This window comes from Ptychodera flava, chromosome 18, assembly GCF_041260155.1.
Source record: "Ptychodera flava strain L36383 chromosome 18, AS_Pfla_20210202, whole genome shotgun sequence".
NCBI classification, from domain to species: Eukaryota; Metazoa; Hemichordata; class Enteropneusta; family Ptychoderidae; genus Ptychodera; species Ptychodera flava.
The window spans coordinates 22,145,784-22,170,311 of NC_091945.1; the positions used below are offsets into that span (position 1 = coordinate 22,145,784).

A 24,528-nucleotide genomic window follows, 5' to 3' on the forward strand; every position below is an offset into this window, starting at 1 on the left:
AACAAGACGATTTCACTCAAGAGCAAAACGGTTATTCCGTAAATGTGCGGAGGGGAGATTCAGAATTGAGAGGGGCATTTCCTCGAGAATAGGCGTTTGTGAGATTTATTTAAGCTGGCTTTAACATAGTCCTTTTATAAGTTTTATCGCTACCAGCCAAACGACATAAGATCGCGCGCGCGGGAACGACAGAGAAAATGGGCCTGCTATCGACGTGCTGTTGTTGCTGCAACGTCAGAACGGGTAGTTTGGTGATCGCAGTCTATACACTGGTAAGTTGTACGAAAGAGAAGTGTGTGGCAGTGCATGTTATTGCTATTGGAATCTTTTTTTTTGCATGTGTAAGATTGTACAAGATATTTCCTTTACGTTTTGAAAACTTCTTTCTAGGTGCAAAAGTCAACGAGGAATTCACGTTTGTCTAAAACGCTTCAGAAAATGGGAAAAAATTCAAAGGCCTCTCATTTGCATGTACGAAAAACAGGAGGCAAAGTTACCTGTTTGTTTTTCGTTGCAAAAAAAGGACGATGGAGAGATTTGGTCTTGCTAAAAATTCAGATCGCCCCTTACTCCGGAACGCTTGACCTATGATATTCGTCGTTAACTCTGTAGCCCATACAGCATGGACCGACCTCGATTTTGCTTTACTCAGTTTTTCCCTCACCGCGCTCCTGCCGGGCTTCTCCAAATTATATCGTCAGTGGCGTGGTGCCGTTGGCGGAGTAATGGCTGCTAATAGCACACCTGTAAAGACTGCGACGGACCTTGACATTCTTGGCAGACTACTGCATACTACATTGTCATCAGAAGCCACCCAGAGCCTTGCGTGTTTTTCTTGATCTTCTATAGCAAGTCAACGACTCCTCCCTGTACCCAAGGTTAAAGTGGGTATGCATACAAAAAGGCAAACTGGGAGTAGATAGACTGACGAGTCGTACGACACGCAGACATGTGTAATTTCTTGTACATGTTGTGATATGCAGATACTCAGCACTTCAGATACCCTTTTAAAACAAACAAAAAAACTAAATCGGTTTATCATTATCACTCCTTTTTCTTCAATATCGCGCCAGTGTAATTCTGGGGCTGTAAGGCGGCTTTTGAATATAAAGTTATCATGTAATCTGTAAAATGGTTAAGAATATCCACTTTTTTCGACAGATGGTCAGATCGTTCACTCGTCTCTTCAAAATAGCTTGTAGGTGTCCGCCAATCAGTATAGCTCATCAATCCGAATGACGCTTAAACCTCTCATAGGACCATTACGGCGATATCAGGTGTGTAAGATTTTCAGATGAAATAAAGTCAAAATGGTTAACTCACCACTCAGCATTTCCTCAAATGCAATTTTCCTGAAAGGCTAATAGTATGTGAAAATCTTAATACAGATTTACAAGCACAAACAAAATATGACCGGAGAGAGTGGCACGATTTCTGAAGCAAGATGGATATTAATATGTGGATCTCGTGCGTTTATGTCATGAATTAGTCAAAATATCGTGGTACACCCTACGCCGGGGTAGGAAATAACTTTAATTTATATTCTTCTTTTGCGTCACAGTACACGATTCAATTATCGTTGTATTTACCAAGTTTCAAGACTTACCAGGTGCGTGTATAATTCGATATGTGTTCAAACACCCAGCTGTGTCGACTCGATATGAATTTTTTATTCTCCTTTCGAAGAAATATGTATCAACGCAGAAAAGTGGAAGACGACATGAATAGCAAATGAGGTGTTTTTCAGTAGTTTGCTGTGTTCAGATTGGACATCCAGCCATATGTACCGCCTGTTAGAACACAAGAAGATTATTAAATCCGTATAATTTTCGAATATTGAAGAAATCAAATGCTTCTGGCGTTTCCATTTTCTCTTACATTGTTTATCGTCAAATTTTCTCGTTTCGCTCCGATAAGAGAAACGATAAATCATGATGAAACAAGAATTGTTTTTTATTCGACCGCCGAGAAAGGTATTATTGGTGTAGGGCAAGTATTTAGCACTTCAAAACAATGAATTCTCTGCAAAAAACTGCGCTTGTACCTTATTTAAAGTATACATTTACTGAAAGCCTGGATATTGGCAAATCCTGTGATTTGTATTTGTAACCATATCTTCACATAAAGATCATGTGACAGTCAATTTGAAGAGCCTCTGAAACTAAATCGGTTTTACCTTCGCCTCTGTTCGAACGCTGAAGTGTTTTTTGGTCGAATTAGCACCAGAAATTGACGGCATAATAAACTCGAAAAGCGCGCTTAAGCTTTCTTTTATCTGCTTTAGTTTTTTGTTATGGATTCTTAAAGTTTTTAGACAAACTAAATTGTCGCGTCATAGAAAATGACCTGGAGTATAAAACAAAATTCGTGGACTTACCTTGCAAGCTTGATACAGCAACTTTTATGATGCAAATTTCAACTGGAATTACTGCAGCGCTTGTACAGCGGAAGAAAATACCACAGATTTTATGCTCAGAATTTATTGTTTGAAAGTGCCTAATACTTGTCCTGGAACCCTTTTTTACATGTCTCCGAGGTCAAGATAATGGAATGGTGTCATTAGAATGGTGCGGAGAATTCAAAACAATACATAATTTGCTGTCATTATTTTTGGAACATTTTGTATCCCAAATTCATCAAAATGATGAGATGGCCGTCTTTCCTGTTGCTTGAGCTGCCTGCGACACAGTCCTTTTCTTTGGGATTTTTTTTTTCAAAACAAATTGCGTAATTCGTCTGTCTGCTCTAGACTATCAACCTGAAAATGTCGAGCGAGATTCAATTAACAGGGGAAAAACAAACCAAAAAAGAGTCAGTCATCCCCGCAAATCAATAAATTAATAGGAAAATCGGAACCGGCATATTACATGCAACAAATTGTGTTTACAAATATTAATGATAATAGATAGAAGTTACAAACACCGAAACTGCACACGCTGAACTGAGACTGCGCAGAGACAATGGTAATAATTGTCTTAGTTAAATAAGCCATGGCAACCAAGTTACCTGCCAAGTTAAGTATTCTTAGATTGTAGACACTTCATAAATCCATCCTTGCCTTGAACGTGTCTAATAATATCATGGAAGGAGCTAAAGTTGTACTTAATACTCATTAAAATGTACAGAGAAGTATTGCTCGTTCTCAAGCAACCATTTCGTCCTGTTTTTTCAAAGATGCAATTAAGATGGCCGCGTTGATCTTACGTTACAGTAGCGTTTAATGTCTGTGCGATTTTCAGGACATTTCTTACTGTCCATCGTGATCACGTTGGCAACTACGCTCACATGCTTAACATTCAAAGGAGTCAGAGAAATCAATTATCGGTCAGTATTTGAGACACGCGTATTTCCCCCCGCCAGTTACAGTGTTTGTAATCCAAGTAATCTTCAACAAAAGCAGCCGAATAATCACGAAGTCAAAACCATCTGCACACTCATTTGCAATGACCTATGTCAGGTGCAGCCAACGAACAATGCACTTTTAAAGGGGTCCTTACTATGATAAGATATATTGTACATGACAAGTAATGTGAACTGACTAATTTTAAGTCAAGAGGGTAATTAATTAGCTGTTCATAATTTGCCCTCCCAATGAAAATTTTTCGAATTACCCTATAGCACTCAAACTTCATTTTTACCCGCTCCCCACACATTTTGCCTGTTTCCCCTCCCCACTGTGAATGTTTGAAGCTCCCCTGCCCTGTAGCGAAAAAAACTTGCCGATTTCCCCTGCCGTGGAAAAAATTCCCCTAAAATTTTGTTATTCCATTTCCCCTGCAGACATGAAGCTACCCTACCCTGTGATGAAAAAAAAAACTGTCGATTTTCCCCTGCCCTGAGAAAATATTTAACATTCCCATGCAGACACATACTGCAGTGGCCTTGTATTTTGTTTCCATCTCGCAGTACATAGAGTGAGATGTGGGGTCAATCGATAGGCTAAGTAGTCTGGGTAACCTTTAAAAGGTATAAGTACTTGCCCTGTGTCCCCATCCCCGGAAACACCATGGCTGAAATTCCCCTGTCCCCGTTTTAAAAGTAGCTTCCCCTCTCCTCGTTTTTCGCCAAGCCCTGTCCCCAGGACAATCAACCAATATCTGCCCTGCCCGACAAAAAAAACTAAAATTTGCTCCCCTGCCACCTAAAAATATGTCCCCTGCCCAAGCAAAATTAAAATTTCCCCTGCCCTCAAAATTTGCTTCCGGAATATAGCTTTTTCAATGAATAGCTCCGTTGGCTGACCCTGCTATGTGCTAATACATGAGCAAAGATGTATCGTTTTAAACAAATATATATAAGGTGCAAACCTATACATGCAAAGAGGATTTTTGTTTTAAACTGATACTAGCATGAAACAATCATTTCCGCTAATCTGGTAAATTTAAACCGTAAACTCATAGAACCCTATAAACCCTATAAATTCAAAAACTCTACTTTCATGTTCTCCCCCTTACATTAGAAAAGAAGCTGATTTTTTCCCTAGACACAATTGCGCTTATATACCCTGCCAGGGTCGACATTTTCAAAAGACTCTTAAGGGATATATATATAATATATATATAATATAATATATATATATATATATATATATATATATATATATATATAACACTTTCAGTGTGTTTATATATATAAATGTATGACTTTACGTTATCGAGTACTTGCCCCCAGGCACACTCTGTCATAAAGCGAAGATTGTAGACACTTCATAAATCCATCCTTGCCTTGAACGTGTCTAATATTGTCTGATTTCCAAAAGAGCGCGGAGTTTAGACTTAGTTGTACCGTATTTCATTTATTATTTGGAGTGGATAGAGCAGGCTGGATATAAACAACCCCAGTTTCAAGTTGTCACTAAGAAAACACTGCATTAACGTTATAGAAAATTCTTCAAAATGCATTTCGTTCGTATGACTATGCTTGTTTATCTTCGATGCAGTCGTCAATGAAAGCACGTACCGTCCATGAGAGCCCTTCGAATCTCCCACTCCAACTAACGTTGGAAAGCTCCACTCAAGAAGACGTGTCGGTGAAAAATCGAAATGCTCCTACAGTAAAATATGGAGTGTGTTTGCTGCTACATAAGTGTCGAAGTACGAAGCATAACCTGCGGCAATTTAATCTGACGAAGAGGTGATCACCTCGCGTTATCCGAGTTTAAAATTAGCCTGATTTTCCGCGAGCACAGTGCCTACAGGGGAAGCGTGGCGGCCATAACTGCCAATCAGACTAGATTGCCTGTTGCGCTGCAGAGGATGTCAAAGGGTAACGAAGATAAGGGATGCAGAGTAAAATTTGCTCCAGGGTACTGAAAATAGTTTGTAGGTTTTCCTTTCAATAAATTCTCACGGCGATCGATTTAAATGCTAAAGCGACGTTCACCAATCGGACGATACTAATCGCACCCTTATTTTTGCTGTTCAGACCCCTGTTACAGTCTGAAACTTCTATGAGTCATCGGTTGCCAGCCGAGAGAAATCGTCAATCACTCAATCTGTAGAGCCAATGATGACTTGTGTATAATCTTAAACACTGTTGACTACAATACGTTTGTACGTCATCGTGAACATTTGAAAAAAATAAGAGTAGCATTAGATCTCGTGAAATCTCCTTTAGTACGGAAAAGTAAACAGGTAGAGGGAATGCCAAACCTAAATTTTATAGCAAATGTAAAAGTTCTTTGCACGCTTCGCTACGTTTTAATATCAATACTCTCAGTACAGGACACGAAGACAAAGCATCACTTCTCACAAACTCAATATATCAGAAACTGTCTCATTGGGGTAACATGTCCCTCGGGACAGTTACTTTTAAATTCTTGCTCAAATTTTCTACAAGTCAACTTTATACTGTTCCTTTTCATTTAAAAAATCAGAGGTTGTCAAAGCTATGTTTACCGACACTTGAAATTCAAAATGGCTGCTATTATGTAAGGCTGTGTTAACTGTATGAAGAAAGTAGAAAGTTCCGTGTCCATGGATTTAAAAACGACCATGAAAAATTGAATTTCGTTTATTCCACAGCCTTGAAAATAAGTCCACACTGGCATAGCAGAAGGCAGAAAAAGTATTTTGAAAATTTGAGTGTCCCAACAGCTATCAAGAGGCACATATTATCGACGGGAGTATGAGAAATTGACACTACTTTGCATTGAGTCTGCAGGAGTTCCAACATTTTTTGCTCAGAGTCTACTTTACAATGGACACACTTTGTCATGCAATGACCCCCATCCCTTGACAGTCACGTCGCTTACTATGGTTTTGTAGGTTTCTAGCAGCCGGTATTTGCCATCTTAAGTTAAAATTACAAACGTCGTCTGTGTTTATTAATCAAAAAACAGTTTTGTTCTCCAAGAAGTAATGATTCAAGTTGTTGACAATAATGTACATTTCCACACTGGAATGTCATTCCATAAAGTTATATTATTTGTTATGTCTTTTTCAAACATAATCACTTCTATTTACCAATTGGAGTAAATAACGAGGTATAAAAGCTGCATCGTCGAGCATCCGGGCAAAACGTGTGCCTTGATATTATTTCTTGCGCACTAGCAAAGCTTCGACAGAAATTGACCCGTCTTCAGACTGATTTGATTTCATGATGCTTCGTATATGACGGTAACAAGCAGCGATCGCTTTTTGCATAATTGTCTGGAACATCTCATCAACGTCTGCAATACAATGTGCTGCCTCTTGGCTGTTTCTTGAGAAGTTGACCCTAGATGCGGTACGCCTTTTATCTATCAAAAAAGTGAGATAAGAGCCGGAATGGTGATATGCAATTAGACCGTGCATCTCGAGCCACGAGCTGAACTACCCAACGGGGACGGAAGCATTAGCGTCGACCCACAAAAGCTACCCTATCAACGTGGGAGAGGCGGAGAGAAATTTTTAGTGTACACGCAAAGTGACTTGAAATATTGCATCGGTCATCATCACCTGTGCGATTGATGGCTGCACTCTATTTTGTGCAAAATTTGCAGTTTCGGCAATAAAATCATTACAGCTTAAAGCTACGGTGTAGATTGAGAATACATTTACTCGTAATATGCTCGTTCTGTTGCCGTTCGTCACGTGACATTTGTGGCTCATGCGTGCCTGCAGAGGGTGGACGAATTATTTCATGCTCGCGGACCGTAGTCGAATATCGACAAATATCTCATCAAAGGAGCACATCTAATTTAACACAGCCAACTCTCATTTAAAGAAAATAACTCTTGTTTTTCGCAAACAAACCATATAGTCTTTCTCTGAGAAAACCCTCATTTCCAAAGACCAAGCCATAGGTACGATTCTTGGTTGAAGTTGCAAATCTAATTTACAAAGTCTAAACTCTCTCTTTGACAGACAAACTCTTAATTTTCAAATACTAGACATGATAAAACATACCTATTTCAATGAATAAACTTTTTATAATGACGGAAGTAAGACTTTATCCCCGATTGCTTTTGTTTTTTATCGAAAGCCAACATTTTATACCGTCTTTTGTATTTAGCGTTCAGGATAGTGCCATTCAACCGATGGGACAGTGGGACCCCTCACACAAATATGTCTCCATTCGAGTGACTAATACCTAATGATAGAAAAAAACCGTTTGATTAAAGTAGTTATCTTGTCGCTCACTTCCATGTCAAGTACATTAAAGCCTACTTTTCACAGAGTTTCCGTAGAGTAAAAACCTCTTGATATAATAAGTAGCGAATATTTTACTGCCCTCTGCAGGCTGTTATGCTGCACTCCATATAGCACTCGACTAAACGGCACATTCATAGAGAGGGTGAATGTTACCGAGGCCATTCACTCTGATATTTGACCATGATGTCAACTTTGCTATCATAATGTAGCATGTCAAAGGTCGCAACTTGTTACCCTTCGCCCACTAAACTTTTAATCTTTCGCCCATTTCACATGTTGCTTTCGGCTGGCTACCGATAAGTCGAGAAGTTACAAACAAAACCACAAAGTGATATTGACGTTGATGTGTCAGAGGGCCCAATCGCACACGATGTCCGTATACGTATAGGAAATAGTATGATGAGTTACACCTGTATGAAATAAGCACTTCATATAGAAGGAACGTTTGCCAATACAGGCGAAGAATTGACAACACCGGACAGTATGTAACATTTGTATTCATAGCATATAAATTGTGTTATCTTTGAAGACTTGGAGCCTATATTCAGTTTCTGCATCCTGACGATCTCTCGTTGGCTAATCCCCGATAGGAGACAGTGAATGGTGCTATATTATATGATGCGCAGTGCCAAAATCTCGCCTGCACCCCGCATACGGCGGGGTTATTGTTCATAATAATTAACCGTTCCCAGTTACAGGACCACTAGTATCACATCTTCGTGTAGAAAGCAGTATAGTCAGAAGAAATATACAATATCATGGCTTTCCAAGCTTACCCTATGATTGACTTTCACTTTCGTTGGTAAATGTGTTTGAAAATCCGCAAGAAATTATAAAACTTTGTGTTGACAACTTAGTATTGAAATTGTATACATTACGCTAATCGTTTGTTATGCCCGCTTTAAGAAGTGACACATCTCCTACAGCGAAATGAGATCAAAAGTGAGTCCTTGCTCCGCAACTCGTCAGAATGCAGGCACACATCACGCCAACACAGCGCCACATCGATCAAATTTCAAGTCAATATAACCCCTATGTGTATCCTATACGGATACATGTAGATGCACAATTGCCATGACCGGGTGAAACAATCACCATTAATCATCTATCGTCGACTTATATATTCATGACTTTTAGACCTCAAGCAATAAAGAAGACAGAACACTCACATCTTGAAGGAAAATCTGAAGAATCCCGACAAAAGTGCCTTAATGTGGAAAAAAAACAGCAGATGGTGATTTTCCGTGTTTGGTGCTGTTCATCTGCTATCATGTATTTTATGTACTTTAAACTCCGCCAAGGACAACTTAGAAATCGAGTCCATTGGATAACACAGGCTTCAGCTGTCATCAAGATTAGTGTCCCATTTGCAAGAAAGAAAACACTTCGTTCGAGCGAGATACCAGTAAGCATCCATGAATACGCCATACAACGAGTAACTTTCGGGAAACGTGTGATTCGTGTACAAAACATTCAGAAGCGATTTTTGTTTCACTACCGGACATGCGTTCCTCTAAACCACCTACTGGGCCAATCTCATGTAAAAGCAACACATTTTTGGCGAATTTTTAGGCCCTCCCCAAATACTATTATGCAAAAAATGACTCTCTCCCTGCTCCAAATTCAAAAGTTTGAAATGAGTCCATGACATCGATTGAACTGCTTACTTTATTGTGTACAGATACAGTTGGGCAAGTAATTACTTTGGGTAAAACATGATTACCAGTCCGGGTCATTTCCAAAATTGGCGACTCATTATGATAATGTATTCCGGCTTTTAGCCAATCATCGACCAGATTACATCATTAATAAAGTACAGGTCACGCTGGGTCACAAATTACCCACCAAGTGTGATCGGCAGTTTTGGGCCGCTTATTAAGCCTCTGTCTTGTGAATTTCGACGAATTTCGACTGTCAACATAATCCACGTGTTCTGCAGAAGGTCATGTCCAACAAGGAGTCCGATGAGTGAAGAAATATTCGAAATATTGACAATTCATTTCTACCCCCAGTTTATCGATTTCGCTCAAGTACCGAGAATCATTTTGTGGATGTTCGTCATCTCTATTAGAAATACTGTTATAAAGGTTATTTGTGTAGGTACGCGTATAGCATTTTGCAAGAAGGAAGAGCAATGTCAGAGCTTTAAAATGATACCTGTTTTTAGTTGTCCAACGCAGACTAAAAATGGTTCGCGATTTTGAAAATGTGTTGACAGAGTGGCCACACAACTGTTCGCCATACGGTAGAATTTGTATCGCTGCCATCTCCGATACAAACGGGTTTTCTGAAAGATCTGTGTAGGTACACGATTTATATTTCGCAGGACTTCAGGCCAGAGTCTAGGAATCACAGCGATATATGGGGTTTGGTTGTCTAAGCCAGAATAAAATGGTCCGCGATTTTGAAAATGTCTTTTGGCAGAGTGGCCACACAACTGAACGACATTATGACAGAATACGGCGCGAGAGTTCGACACAGTATGGCGTACTTAACGAAGGACGCATGTGGAGGTTGCCAGGAAATACAATTTTTACTGATGGCGCGCTGGTCGCTGATTGGCTAATGAGAGGAGGAAAATATTATGGTATAGCGTCGCAAATTTTGGAAATGACCCGGACTGATTACACTTCCTTCATGGTCGCTCCCGACAGGATATATTTTGACCATTAATGATCGTCATCTGATGATCACGATCATGACATGACCTACTCTTCCTCCTTCTCATCGTCGTCTCGTCGTCGTCGTCGTTGTCGTCCTCCTCCTCCTCCTCCTCCTCCTCATCATCATCAACATCATCATCGCCATCTTCGTAGCCAACACCGATTTCTTCAACCGTTAGTTTACTGCGTGATCGCTCTTGCAATTCTCATTGGATTAACGTGCAAAAATTCACAATACTATGATCGACAAACTGAGACTTTGTATCAGCACAACGCAAATGTAAAATGTGACCCTCCCCTAAGGCTAAGTTTGCTGCATGCGACCCTCTCCGAGGGGCAGCAGATTTGTAACAAATATGACCTTCTCCAATTCCTTGCCCTTATAAACACTACAGGCTCCTCAACACATACCTTTCACGAACTAATATCACACGATCTCGCGAGAAGTGAGGCTGACAAATTAATGCTATCCATCCTGCGAACAAAGGGACTCTGAAAGAGTGAATAGAACAGGGTACAGTTAACATAGTACACAGGACCTGGTTTCATCAAAACCTTGTTTATCTCAGCCTATCCCATAGGGGGCTGCACAAAATGTCCGTCCCCAGTTAATCCGGTGATAATCTTGTGACAGCGGCCACAGATTCGTAATTTACCCTTGCTTACTTTGGCGCATTAGGCGATCGAACCCTTCAGATAATATAGACGCAGCATAGTGATAAAACGTTAACTTTACGGAAGGTTGTCGAGGGTAGTGCTAAGTTAAGACCAAAACACCAAAGGTTGGTAGAGTAAAGCTTTATTAGCAATACAACGAAACACTTACCCACCCCTAGAGACGGACATGCAGGCAGCTCCCTATGCCTATTCACAGAATTTAGTCGGCTTGCGCAAAAATTCTAAAGCTAGCGCATTAGTGCAAATTTGAATGTGTCCGCAAGCAATAGAACGAGAATGGCAAAAAGATGAAAGATACACACAGGGCGATTCCGCTGAATCTGGAGCGTGGTAGTCACATCTACAAGTATCTCCATGACCAGACTGCGATAACGAGAAAGTTCTCTGAGATGCTTGTTATTCAGAATGCCTTATCCTCAATGATGTGACTGTGACATACATGTACATCATTTAAACGACCACTTTGATGGCTTAGCCCGTGCTGACAGTTACCATGTCTTGAAGCCGAACCCTACGCATGCCTAACGCATCAGGCCAGACTGAGATATCGAAGCCAGTGCACAGTCACAACTGTTGTGTAGAAACTACATGATTGTACTTTCAATCCTTAATATAGATTGCAGCTTGCTTTTCACTTGAAATTATCATTTGCAAAGATTCCAATACCTCCATATACCACAAGGTGATGCTTCAGCGTGCCGTCTTCGAGTCTAATTGGGTGAATTTTTTGTTATGCACGAACCCTTTCCAAGATCAATGATTGGTTGGTTCAGAGCTGGCAATTACACTGTATACGAGAAGTGGCACGACATACAGTACGCTACTTTATTAGCCGAGAAGGCATAAAATATAAAAGGGAATACCGAGAAAGCCTTTCCCGTATTACTTAACAAAGTAATTTTCTATACCAATAATTGTCGCGATGTCAATTAGAAAAAAACGCCTTCTTTGCCAGTCGTGCATGACCTCTGGGATGAGAGTAAACGTGCCAATTATTATGGTAATTTGAAAATGTGAGTACGTGATTTTCCATTTGGATGGATGTGTAGAAATATGGAGATATGAAGTAAATAAAATTGTGTGAGTGACAAAAGCTTTCTTTGCGTCGCTGGCATTGCCTGGAAGCGAGACGTAATTAAAACACGCCCCGAGGCGCATCCAATCGTCATAAAGGCCAATGGCCCTATTGCTCCAACGAATTGGATATCGCCTTCGGTTTTAGTAAACATGGCACGATATATATCGTATTTTATACGAATAAACCAGGATGGTTTCTTTTATAGCCAAAAGTATAATTCAATCGAGGAATAATTACTGACACCAGATTTCGTCTTTTGCGCTTCAAAGAAAACATCTCTGAAATTGGTGACCCCTGGTAAAACATTTATGAAATTCATGACCCTTCGGGAAGTTTCGGGAAGTTGTTTTGGTAAAACATCTCTGAAATTCATGACCCTTAGGGAAGTTTTGGGAAGTTGTTTTAATAAAATATCTCTGAAATTCGTGACCCCTCGGGTAGCTTCAAATAGTTGTTTTGGTAAACTGAAATTCATGAACCTTTGGGAAGTTTCTGGAAGTTGTTTTGGTAAATTGAAAGGGCAAAAATGGGTATCAAGTTCAAGAATTAAAAATATTCTTTCAAGAGCTTAGACATAGCAGTTGTCATGTTTGTAAACCAAGACATTTTAAATATATTTGGCAAAGCAACCTCAGGCGATAACCCTGGCGACAACGTCTGAACAAAGATAAAACCATTGCTAAGAGCCATTGCGAAAATTAGCTTTTATCGTATATTACGCATAGCCATCAATTTTTCTTTCAGAACTATAAACGAAGCAATAATGATTTGATAGAAAGATGGGTTATATTTTCATGGACGTTTCAAATATGCTTCACCAACTGAGGCAATTTTTTCCAGGAGATTAATCTTCGGGTATGTCTTTTACCGTTAAAACGAGAATGGAACAGGAAAGATGCAATACTGTTTCCAAGAATATTTCACGAGATACATTATTTATGGTTTAATTTCGACAATGTATCTGGCAACGCTGTCCTGAAAATTGAGAAAAGTAATAATTTATAATTTGTCATACTAAAAAAAAATGAATATTGTTGTCAGCGTCATATTGGATTTCATACTCAGTGCAATGTCGCCATATGATCAAGTCATTTCAAATGCCATTCATACTACTCACTGCCAAGGGACCGAAAACCTATCTATGTTTTCTAATAATAATTTTAGTGTTGAATATTTGAAAGGCTGAAGTGTGTTCTAGTGAAACAATATTTGTCAGGTAGTCGCCTTAAGCATATTTTCACTCGTTCAAAAAATTACTACATTTACAGCTTTATTGAGAACGAGTAAATGCAGGAAAGGTCGTGACATTATCAAGATTATATGCTGCTAATTTGAAGGATACGTTGGCGACATTATGATATAGAGCATTGAGAGCAATTTACACTGGAGTTGATGACGTATTTAGCGTGGCAGTTTGGATTCCGTTGATCGACCAAGCTCAACGCCTTGTATTGTGTAGAAATTGTTCAGTATTGTGTCTTGCATCTCCACGAGACTCATTGTAAGACATGGACCCTTTAAATTATCTGAGCGCACTGTTTATGAGCCTTACGCCTAACTCGTGCTCGTTGGGCGTGAAAAGCGATCAACTGGAAATTTCGTTTGATCGCAAGTGAAACCACCCGCGCGTTTTACAGGAAATCTCGAAAATTTGCCACGGCTCTGTTTGAACGGTTAATGAATCGATTATAATCGAATTGCTAATCTAAAGATAATTTTGAAAGGTAATCCCTTAAAAACGTGAGGTCACGTATGTCAGATCACTTTGCCAGGAAAAACTCACTGGCTCATTTCAGTCTCACGCATGCTGGGATATATGCTTGGCAGACTGTGAACCAAATTGTCAGATCCTGGAAGACGATGATAGATATACTTTCACTGTGCTCTCATAGCGCATCAATTACTGCTTAAGAATGTGCCTAGAGTATAGAGAGTCGGACTTTCAAACATATGCTATACTGTTTTGATGTATCAGTCGTGACGGTTCATTTTGAAGCTGATGGACTAACTAAAGCTCTCAATGCCTTACTTTTATATATATCGAAAATTTAATTTTCCCCCATAAAGTTAACACGGGATGGCGGACATTTTGACTTTCAAGAGTCAGCAAATATTGGACAATTCGTTTGTCTGATAGTAAAGTTTGCATGGTGAAAGGGAAGGTTTAAATTTAAGTTTTCTGGCGAAAGTTTGAGCAATATTTTAAGTCTTTCAATTTCGAGGCACAAACTGACTTGAGGCCTATTTGTCTACCAAAAAATGGAAAGCATGCAAAAGTTGCACATTGGGGAACGTTTTGCGTCAGAGCGATTTCTTTTGCTTAGAAGCTTTATACCCTTTATTTCTCAGGCGAACATTACGTGCTGCTGTCTTCACTCTTGTTCACGTCTCATCTCTATGCAACTCACTGTTAAGAAGACGACACAGAGTGAGGGTGAAATCCCCGTAGACATGAAGGCTTTGGTGACAGTAAACTGTAAAATGTTAGGCTGTTCCCGCCCTCTTCATCAATTACATGGCCTCAATAAATTAAGTCATCGAAATCGATAAACAAGCGCCACTTAATGTAACGGAATTACATTTTAGCAATTTCGCCATGACAATGACGAACAAGCTTTCTCTGTGCTGTGACAGTGAAGAGGTCGGTGAAGTTCACGTTGTCCTTGTATTGAATTTTAAGTTGTAATGGGGGTGCTTGATTGAATTTGACAAGTCCGAAAAATCTGCGTTCGTGTAGCAACATGGTGAAATGAGTGTAAGTTACGAACTAGTTTTTGAAAACGTAACGAATCATAACTATGAAAACGCAGCCGAAATTGTCCCATACATAGAAGAGAATAGAAGTTGATGAAAGCTGAGTCGAGAATGATAAAAGAAGGGAGGTTAGATAAAATGAGATGGACTTCCAAAGATAAGATAATGTAAGATTGAATAAATCTCGTATGTCATAGCAAATAAGATACGAGACGAACAAAACAACGCTAGCTTAGATAATATAGAAGGCTTTGAGTAGGGGGATTGTCATTAGAAAATTTTAATTGGTGTAGAAAATCTGACATAAATATCTTAAATACTGTATTCTGTCTTATTAATTTAATCATCAACGCAATAAATTTACCAATACAAGCACAATATATCTGGAATTCAATTTCCAGAAATATATGAGACTCGTTGATGTTTGGTTAAACAGTCGTTTCCATGGGTACGTCAGTACTGCCTTTTTTCGTCACAGCTGTGGGAACAAGAAGCAGAAATACAGACCCAAGGCTTTTTACGGGAAATTGAGAGATGTGAATTGACACAGATATCATGGCGATCAGTTCGAGAGGATAATCCATTTTTATGGGAAGAATATTGTTTGAAAAAGTGATCAGGGTATGTTAAGGGGGCTTTTGCTGGCGTCTGTTCTTTCATTAGAATGAAGTGAGAAAGAACGACGATGTAGGATTGGCTCGCATGGCAGGGAAGACATGTGTGTCGCTGGTCACCGTATCGGCTCATTGTTCTTTTCTCAATATCTCTGTAACATCACTTACGTTATCATGACGAGAAACGACGGAGATTTGCCCTACGGCTATGATGCGTCAGTCAGATAAAGCAGAAGACTCGAGTTACTCTCTCATATCATTCTCAGAATTATGTATTTTATAAATACAATTTCCCGCTATACTATTAATGAAATGGATAGTGGTTCTTTCCCATTGATTCAAAGAGCCTTTTGCGTTTTTGTACAAACCCGAATTTAAAATTTGCCTTGAAAGATAGGACTTATCTCGCGCAGATACATTTATAATTACAGCACCATCGATCAAACTTACAATGTAGTGTATATAATTTCAAATCTGACGTCATTGCGAACACCCCGGGCTTTAACATAAACATTGAGGCCATAGGTGCTGCAAACGGACTTTTTAAAGAGTTGACACACCAGGATTTTAACCGTAATTGGTTCTCTCTCGGCACAAATGAATTCTACCCCCGGAGAGTCATCTCGGCGATCGAAGCAAAGACGGTGTGAAACCGACTCCCAGTAAATTGGCGATAATTGCGTGAGAAAAATACAAGTTGCGTTCGTAGAGTTTAAAGTTGCCGACATCGTTACTGGTTTAATAGGTGGTTGCCAATTAGTTTAGCTAGCAGGGTGTCCAGATAGTTACTACCTGTGCATGTCATAACTGGTGTATTGACGAGTACCGAATGGGACTTCCTAGGGTTTAAGGGGACAGTTCTTAATTGTGACTTTCAGCACATGCAGTAAGTCATCAGTACGGTAGCTCAATTATACTGTGAAGTGTCGGATGGTTCTACAGCTAAAGTTACGAAGATTGCTGTCTTGGTAATTGTCTTTTCCTTGATAATACAGATCAAGCATGGCGTGCGTGTCAAATAAAAATCCCTTTACCCCAGGCTGGGATTTGTAAATTGTGAGAGCAACCGTCAATTTATTAGCATATCTCCATGAGAGGTATCTTCTTTAAGAGTTGGAGGTACATTTTGGACCACTCTTTAAACATATCCACTTTGCCAATTGTATTAGCTAACCTCTCATGCAGCATTGACAAAAAAGAGAGTCGAAGTGCAAAGTACTATGAGGTTGTCCAAGTATAATGCAGAGCACACCATGGTTTCCTTCTGTGCTCACAGCTACCACACGGTCTTGCGTCTCATCACCGACCAAAGAAAAATGTCGAGTCTCACTTTAGAACAATAAGAATTTCCCAATTCTCACCTGGTCGTAGTGAGAATGACGGCAGAGTCTCACCAATTGTGAGAGTGACATTTTCTCGAAGTACATCAGTTGGCACAGTTCGAAAGTTGAACTTAAATTTATGATGATGATTATTGATGATCATGAGGTGGTGATGGTGGTGGTGGTAATAGTGATATTTACTTTCTTCTTCAGATCTTGTCTTGCTTGGAAGTGACTTTGAATCTACTACTGGTCGTTTTTGGATTTTACACGCCGGGTAAGTAAATCCTGATGAAAATCTGTCGCTTCTGAATTTTTATGATTTCCAAGAGCCTACAGGTATTGTCGGGTTTGTTTGTGCCATGAAAATAAACACGGTTTATTGCTCCCAGTGTAAGGGTATTAGATTTTACCAAAGCCATACTTTATCACGGAAATTGCTTGTTGGCGCCAACACTGTTTCCGTCTGCATTGAGCAGAGTTATCGCGTGTGAGCAAACTCCGAGACAGTGCTGATGATCAAAGTAGGGCTTTGGGAACAGTTTTTACCCGGTAGCAGAGTACACGGATTTCTAATGCAAACGGAGGGAGACGGGTGAAAATAAAGTGTTGTAGACGCAAAGAGAAATTTCTTTCCGTTATGTATACTGCGTATAAAATTATATGTGTACTATTTATAACATTGTTTGTACCAAGTGTCACATTATGTGTACTATGTATACTATGTATAACATTATGTGTACCAAGTGTCACATTATGTGTACTATGAATAACATTATGTGTCCTACGTATAACATTATGTGTACTATGAATAAACATCATATGCCCAAAATGAAGTTTATTATGTATAACATTATGTGTGCAAAGTACATGTATAATTTATGTGTGCTAAGAATAAACATTATGCCCAGATCAAAGTTTCATTTTATCTACTCTGTGTTCGAATAAGTCGGGCAGAACGGGCCATCTTTCTGTGTTTCATTTTTATTCATTAAACGAAAGTACAGATACGTCAAACATGGATGATAACATTGCAAGGACTAGCTAGCCTTTAGACGATTGATGCATTCAGTTGTAGGCCCAATGGTAGCACTACATGCAGGGAAATTCAAATACCACACACTGAGGTATAGCATGCGCAAGCTATGACAGTCATGACAATTGTGATAAATTCGGGTCAGACTCAAAAAGATCCTATTGACAAGGCGGAATGACTGTCGGACTACGCGAAAGAAGGCAATAGTTTGAAAAGAATCCCGAAAGTTTGATTTGTCGGTTTGTTGTTTATATTATCGTTCACAATAGAGCAACGCATGTGTGCGTAACATCTGTCAATTTATTGCAACGCAAACACAGAGCCACCACTGTTCAAAATGGCCATCTAAAATATCTATGTACATTGGCCATATACAAATTTTATAGGAATTAACTAAGCCTGATGTTTCAATCTTCGCCAGGTATGTCTTCCCAGAGAATTTGACCAAATATTGTCTGTCCTGCTGCCTAATAGGTTATATATGAATGCAACCAGAGCGATTGAAAGAAGCAATAGTTTGAAAAGAATCCCGAAAGTTTGATTTGTCGGTTTGTTGTTTATATTATCGTTCACAATAGAGCAACGCATGTGTGCGTAACATCTGTCAATTTATTGCAACGCAAACACAGAGCCACCACTGTTCAGAATGGCCATCTAAAATATCTATGTACATTGGCCATATACAAATTTTATAGGAATTAACTAAGCCTGATGTTTCAATCTTCGCCAGGTATGTCTTCCAAGAGAATTTGACCAAATATTGTCTGTCCTGCTGCCTATAGGTTATATATGAATGCAACCAGAGCGATTTAACTATTTACTCCGTCGCAGTCACAAAATACTGTTCGAAATATAGAACACATCCATGGCAGCACTTAAGATATGGAATATGTGTTTGCATTTGACCCATGTTTGCCCTTCAGCTGCAAATATAATTATATATGCACATGCAGAAATGGGTGACTGCTGTACTGTGATACTAGAGTTGGAAGACGATTGAGAACAGCGAGAAAATAATTAAAACTGCAGTAGTACGCGCCATGAAAGATTTAACGTTTTCTGAAACTTACAGTAAGGACACTTTAAACCATCCCTTTCGAAATTGAGAGTTAAAATCAAGAGTTACCTCGCAAAATTGATACTAGACAAACAAATTACCTAATACTCGTATTTACCTACATGTGAAATTAAAAATGTCCGTCATTCCTGTGTTACCTATATGGGACAAATCAAAATTTCGATTTTCACTAAAACAAGACGCGTACGATGAAAATTTCACTTACTCCATCAACGTCAAAATGAGCCCTCACAAGTGGTAGACAATAGCGTATTGTAAAATTTTGTGAGTCCCAGTATCTATCCCCAAGGTGCATTCTTCCTTAGATCAGTTTTTCCGTGCGTGCGCCTTTCATGAATAGAAATAGCCAGCCACAAGGAAGACACAGAAGAACAGCGGATATGAGTTACTCCTAGGAAGTCCGGAAAACGAGCAATGTTTGAATCATTCGCCAATGAAATTATGGCTTACCGCTGACTTTACGATCCTCATTTATAACATCTATTCATGGACATGAAGATTATGGTTATAAAAAGAGCGAAATGAAAAGAGAAGTAAGAAAACATTAAAAGAGACGGGAAACGATTAAGTTCATTTGTATTTGATTCCCTCATAATAAGATGGCATCGGTGGCCTGGAGTGACATCAGTCAGATCATGTTGGAGTCATTGTGTATTAGGTTCATAGAATCTTCGTCTCTCAACAAAGATTTGATATTCAAGATGATATGCGTCTCCCATGATTATCGCTATTATAAAATGAAGAGGATAGAGACAAGTCTGGCGCCTGAAGATCGCAGAGAACGCACATACAATACAAATGGATTAGTTATAGATTATTACACGCGTATTTAGAGGACTGTCGCCATTTGTAGTGCTATGACTTTGATTATTTGTGGCAGAAGTGTACTGATAATTGCCTTAATTAAGGCATCAGTATATGATTATTAACAGATTTATAACTCCTCAATATATATATATATATATATATATATATATATATGATATATACATGTATACCAAGAAAAATATATATATATATATATATATATATATATATATATATATATATATATATATATATATATATATATATATTTATGCTAAGTATTCATGTATGTAACCTCAGTAACTCTGATTTTATGCACCAAAGCGAACTTAAGTCTTAAAATTGAACTAAGTGTGGTGTTCATATAGAACAGGTATTTATCATGATTTTATCGATTATAATGTTATTCCCTATTTCCTCCTGTTATTTTCAATATTAAATTTTATGATACCAACTCAAGGTAAGATAATGATTTCAAAATGGTCACAGAGCCATCGAGAGTGAACGCTTAAGTGAAGTTTGTTGTTTAAAAAAGTGACTCAAGTGTTTTTTTCTCTCTACAGTCGGATTTATCTGCCTTGTCACGTGTGTGGTCATTTTTGGAATTCTCGTCATCACCTCTGTCCTGTTGTTAATTGGAATTGTAAAGGTACTTCTCTATTCATCTTTATTGCCGGGTATAGAAGGACCGTCACTGGCCAAACATTATTTTAATAAAGAATGTAGTGTTTGTATCATACCCCCGCCATGGATTTGCACCGATGTGCACCCACTGTCGTGAAGGTTTTAAAGATTTCATTATCTGTTTGCTAATCACTACATATTTCCTGCATGTGCGACCATAATATGTGTTTTGCCCTCAAAATGGAAGTCAAACACAGTTTACCTGACCCGTGTATTATGAAAATAGCATTGACGTTTGTTTGAATTAGTGTGAATTAATGTCCGAAAACATGTGAGTAAAATCATAACAAGAAACCACACAATGATACTTATACTAGCAAACACATACATGTATATAAATGGAGAAACAAGTACATCGGTTGATAGAGACATACATAGCTATAAATGTTAGATAGATAGATAGATAGATAGATAGATAGATAGATAGATAGATAGATAGATAGATAGATAGATAGATAGATAGATAGATAGATAGATAGATAGATGTGTGGAAAGATAATTGATAGATGGATAAATTAATAGATAGATAGATAGATAGATAGATAAATAGATAGGTTGATAGGTAGGTAGGTATGTAGGTATGTAGGTAGGTAGGTAGGTAGGTATGTAGGTAGATAGACAGATAGACAGATAGACAGACAGACAGACAGATAGATAGATAGATAGATAGATAGATAGATAGATAGATAGATAGATAGATAGATAGATAGATATGTATTTCTCTGTGTTTGAAAGGGAATTGTAATGCAAAGTATTGAAAGAGCCCATTTTCCTAATACATCCTTTTACAATTATAACTATTTGTATCACTTATAAACTCATATTTTCCTCTTGAAGGACATAGTTGTTCTACTCTTGCCGTGGATGTTCTGCATTGTTCTGACTGTTGTATCTATCCTTGTTGTTGTCATAGCATTGCTAGCGTCTATGGTAAGTAACGTAAAAGTGTTACTTCAATAGATGTCATTATGAAAGGCATTTCACAGGTTACATGAATCGTCAGCAGGTACCATATCATCGATAGAAATTTAAAATTCCTGTCTACAAACCTTATTTTTATGATTCTGTCATATCATGTACACTTTCGTTTCTTTGTGTCTGTTTGTTTGTGATGTGTGTTCGACGTCATTATCATTGAATAGTACATCAACATTATTTTAAACAACCTTGGTCGTCATTGTTATGGCGAAAACGTGTGTAGCTATTAAAAACGGTAGCAAAACAACAAATTCTATCAACTAGTTTATTGTGAAAAGCTATCAGTATTATTTGAGAAAATGCTAGGATATCTGCAATGCTCAATGGTTTTTATTGGAAGCGTCACACTCTTTTGTGTACGCTCGGTGTCGTCTATGTCTTAGATTCTATATACACCACACAAAAGCCGTTTAATATCGTGCCTAACATGGTAATGTCGAAACCTCCCCAGCAAAAGCGTATGACAGAAGCCAGCGTAAAGCTATGGCGCCGCCTCTATCAGAGACAGTGTCTTTACTGGGTGACAAGCCTGAGCGATTTACGTCACCGAATTGACAAGCTGTTGGCACTATATAACCACTTCAATGAAAGCCATCAATATCTTCAATTGGTTCACCCGCTGAAATTTACACAAGGTAGAAGATGTATAAGACTGAGCTGAGCGATTACTTTGTTCCATTCTTGTGTATAAGCCTCTCAAGCATTTGTTCACTGTTTGAAGCCTTACAGCTCACTGACCTATTTCTAAGAATCAAGCACTTCAGTATGGAAATCCAGGTGTACATATAAGCTTGTACCGGTTTCAGGTCAATGTAGTGAGAGGAATAACTGACATCAAATAATGGGCAGTGAAGCGAGCTTAAACTCTGAACGCGTGATCTTTGCGAGAAGACGATCGATCAGGGTTCATTTAATTCAATAACACCATCGGTGAAGTTATTTATTACACATCACGGAGCATGAACTTGTTTTCACGCGTTGTATTTCTCAGTAAGTCTACACAGAGGCGGATGTATTTCGCTTGGTTTTTCTTCAGAAACCTAGAGGTTTAATTTTTGCGGGGATTCGTAACAATTTTTTTTCTCGCTTGTACATCATTCACACTGAGCCCAGGGCACTTCGTGGTAATTTGACGCAGGCATTTCATTAGTAGAAAACAACTTTTCATTACCTGTAGTTGTCCCCAGTGCTCTCTGTCTGTTTCTACATTAGTTTTTATAAGTCATCCCGTCCGTCCAACTCGTATACTGAGCAATATCCATCACATTGAATGCTATTTTTCCCGTTAAATCATTACGAACTAACAGCTAAATGGTGCCACGTGAAGCAGTGCCCGAAGCTTGCCATTATAATTTGCATTTCGTTGCCTAGGTAATCGTGAATGACTTTTCCACAACAGAATCATTTGAGCACTTCATATTTGGAAAAAAATTCTCACTTTATTGATGACATGCGGCACAGAGAAAAATCATTAATATCATTACACAAAGACGAAGAACACACTCGTCTCGCGATATCTTTAATATTTCAATCAAAGCGACACCGCTTCCTAAACGACCAGGATGCATATGGTCGCTTGGAATATCCAAGGTCATTTCATGTTCAACAGTCTTTCTGGTCCTTCGAACGGTAATAATTTCGACAATGAACAAGGTAGCGGTGAAATACGTCGGCATTATCTTGTAGTCTGCAGAGTCTTACCTCTTTTGCTCTTATTATTTTGTTCTAACTTGAAGCCTCAAAACCAAATGACTGGTGTCTGGTACTGCACATGTAGCTTTCATATGTCACCAGCGGTATATTCGTCTTACGTCTGTTTGATCTCTTTAACTCTTGAAGTTCCGGCATATTTGTCTGAATTCTGAAACTGTTAAAAATTACTTTTATGTTACTACATCTCTTTTTGTAGACAACAATCAGTGACGTCAAGTTCTCGCTACCTTGAATAGCCTTTGTATTGAGCTAAAGGGAGAACTACATGATATTGCAATGCATTGTGGGTAAAATGTCGACTTCCAGCACAGAAAGAGTTTGAGATTGTGATTTCATAAATTCTTTTAACACAAATGTAATCACTGTCATGGCAAAAAATCTTTTTGTTCGTGAAACTAGCTAAAATGATTCATCGTTTCATCGTTTTAGGCATTTCTGGCATTAAATTAATGCATTAGCTAAAAAGTTTACTTTTGCTTCTGTGATCTTACAAGTATGTGTTTCACCTGTAGAAATCCACCATATTGAAAACATGGTCGGCCGCCTGAGACTTATGACTCACTTAGGTGGTAAAATCGTATCTTAGGTACCGAGAATTGACATTGTTGTCATTTTTTTCGACTGAAATACTTACCGATTATAATTTTTATATGTGATTTTTTTATATAATCGTAAGTTTAGGAAACCAACTAGCGTTACAGTCAAATTCCGCTGAATAGAGGGTTGACAATTACTACACATCTTGTAGACGTGAATTCGATTGTAATGTCTTTAATAAAGCGACAAGCAATAAATATCGTGATTGATGATAACAGCAGAAAAAAAGAAATTAGTATATATTCTCAGGCTGTCGGGGTTTCATTTCTCATGATTAACAAATCTGCAGTGAAGCGCATACGAAAATACCCCAAAATTAACAAAAAACAAAAAACAAGATCAGAGCTCAGTATTTTGGGTTAACTGCATGGCGATGAAGTCAAAAAAGAAGCCTTCTAATTCATATTGTCCATCTTTTTCGTGGTACCAGTCTTTTATGTTTAGACGAAAATAATAATTACATTATTTTTGCGCCAGATGAAGTGTAATAAAGCTGAAAAGGCTTTTAGCCGAATCGATGCAATGGTCCTGAAATGTTTCAAATTCGATGTTGAAAATGTTGTGCTATTTTTACCAACCATTATTTGGATGAATGGATGTTTATTTAATTAGCTTGTACTCTTCTTTTAATAAGTTTTTTATAAAAAAACCCCCAAAATAGCCAATAAAACCCTGGATGACACAAACATACATACCAAAGCCCAACATTGGGGATCGATCAACGGACATAAGACCAAAAAGAAGCTCCCTTCATCAGTTCCGCGTGTGATTATCGGATTCCTGTCCAGCAACCAATTACGACCGAACCGCAATAGTGATAACGATAAAGGGTGGCGTCGGTGTGACGGTAGCTCACATTTCCTGAACGGAAAAGGTAGTACATCAGGAATCG

The 24,528-nt window shown here is 38.5% G+C and overlaps 1 protein-coding gene across 1 annotated transcript in view; it reads left to right on the forward strand.

Moving 5' to 3' along the window:
* The window catches only part of LOC139117827 (lysosomal-associated transmembrane protein 5-like), a 36,695-nt gene continuing 12,167 nt past the window's right edge, over nt 1-24,528 (forward strand). Inside the window, exons 1-4 of the mRNA XM_070681069.1 lie at nt 1-272; nt 16,957-17,020; nt 20,228-20,313; nt 21,186-21,278. Coding sequence (XP_070537170.1) covers nt 198-272; nt 16,957-17,020; nt 20,228-20,313; nt 21,186-21,278 — 318 coding nt within the window. The 5' untranslated portion in view covers nt 1-197. The remainder of the gene's footprint in view (nt 273-16,956; nt 17,021-20,227; nt 20,314-21,185; nt 21,279-24,528) is intronic.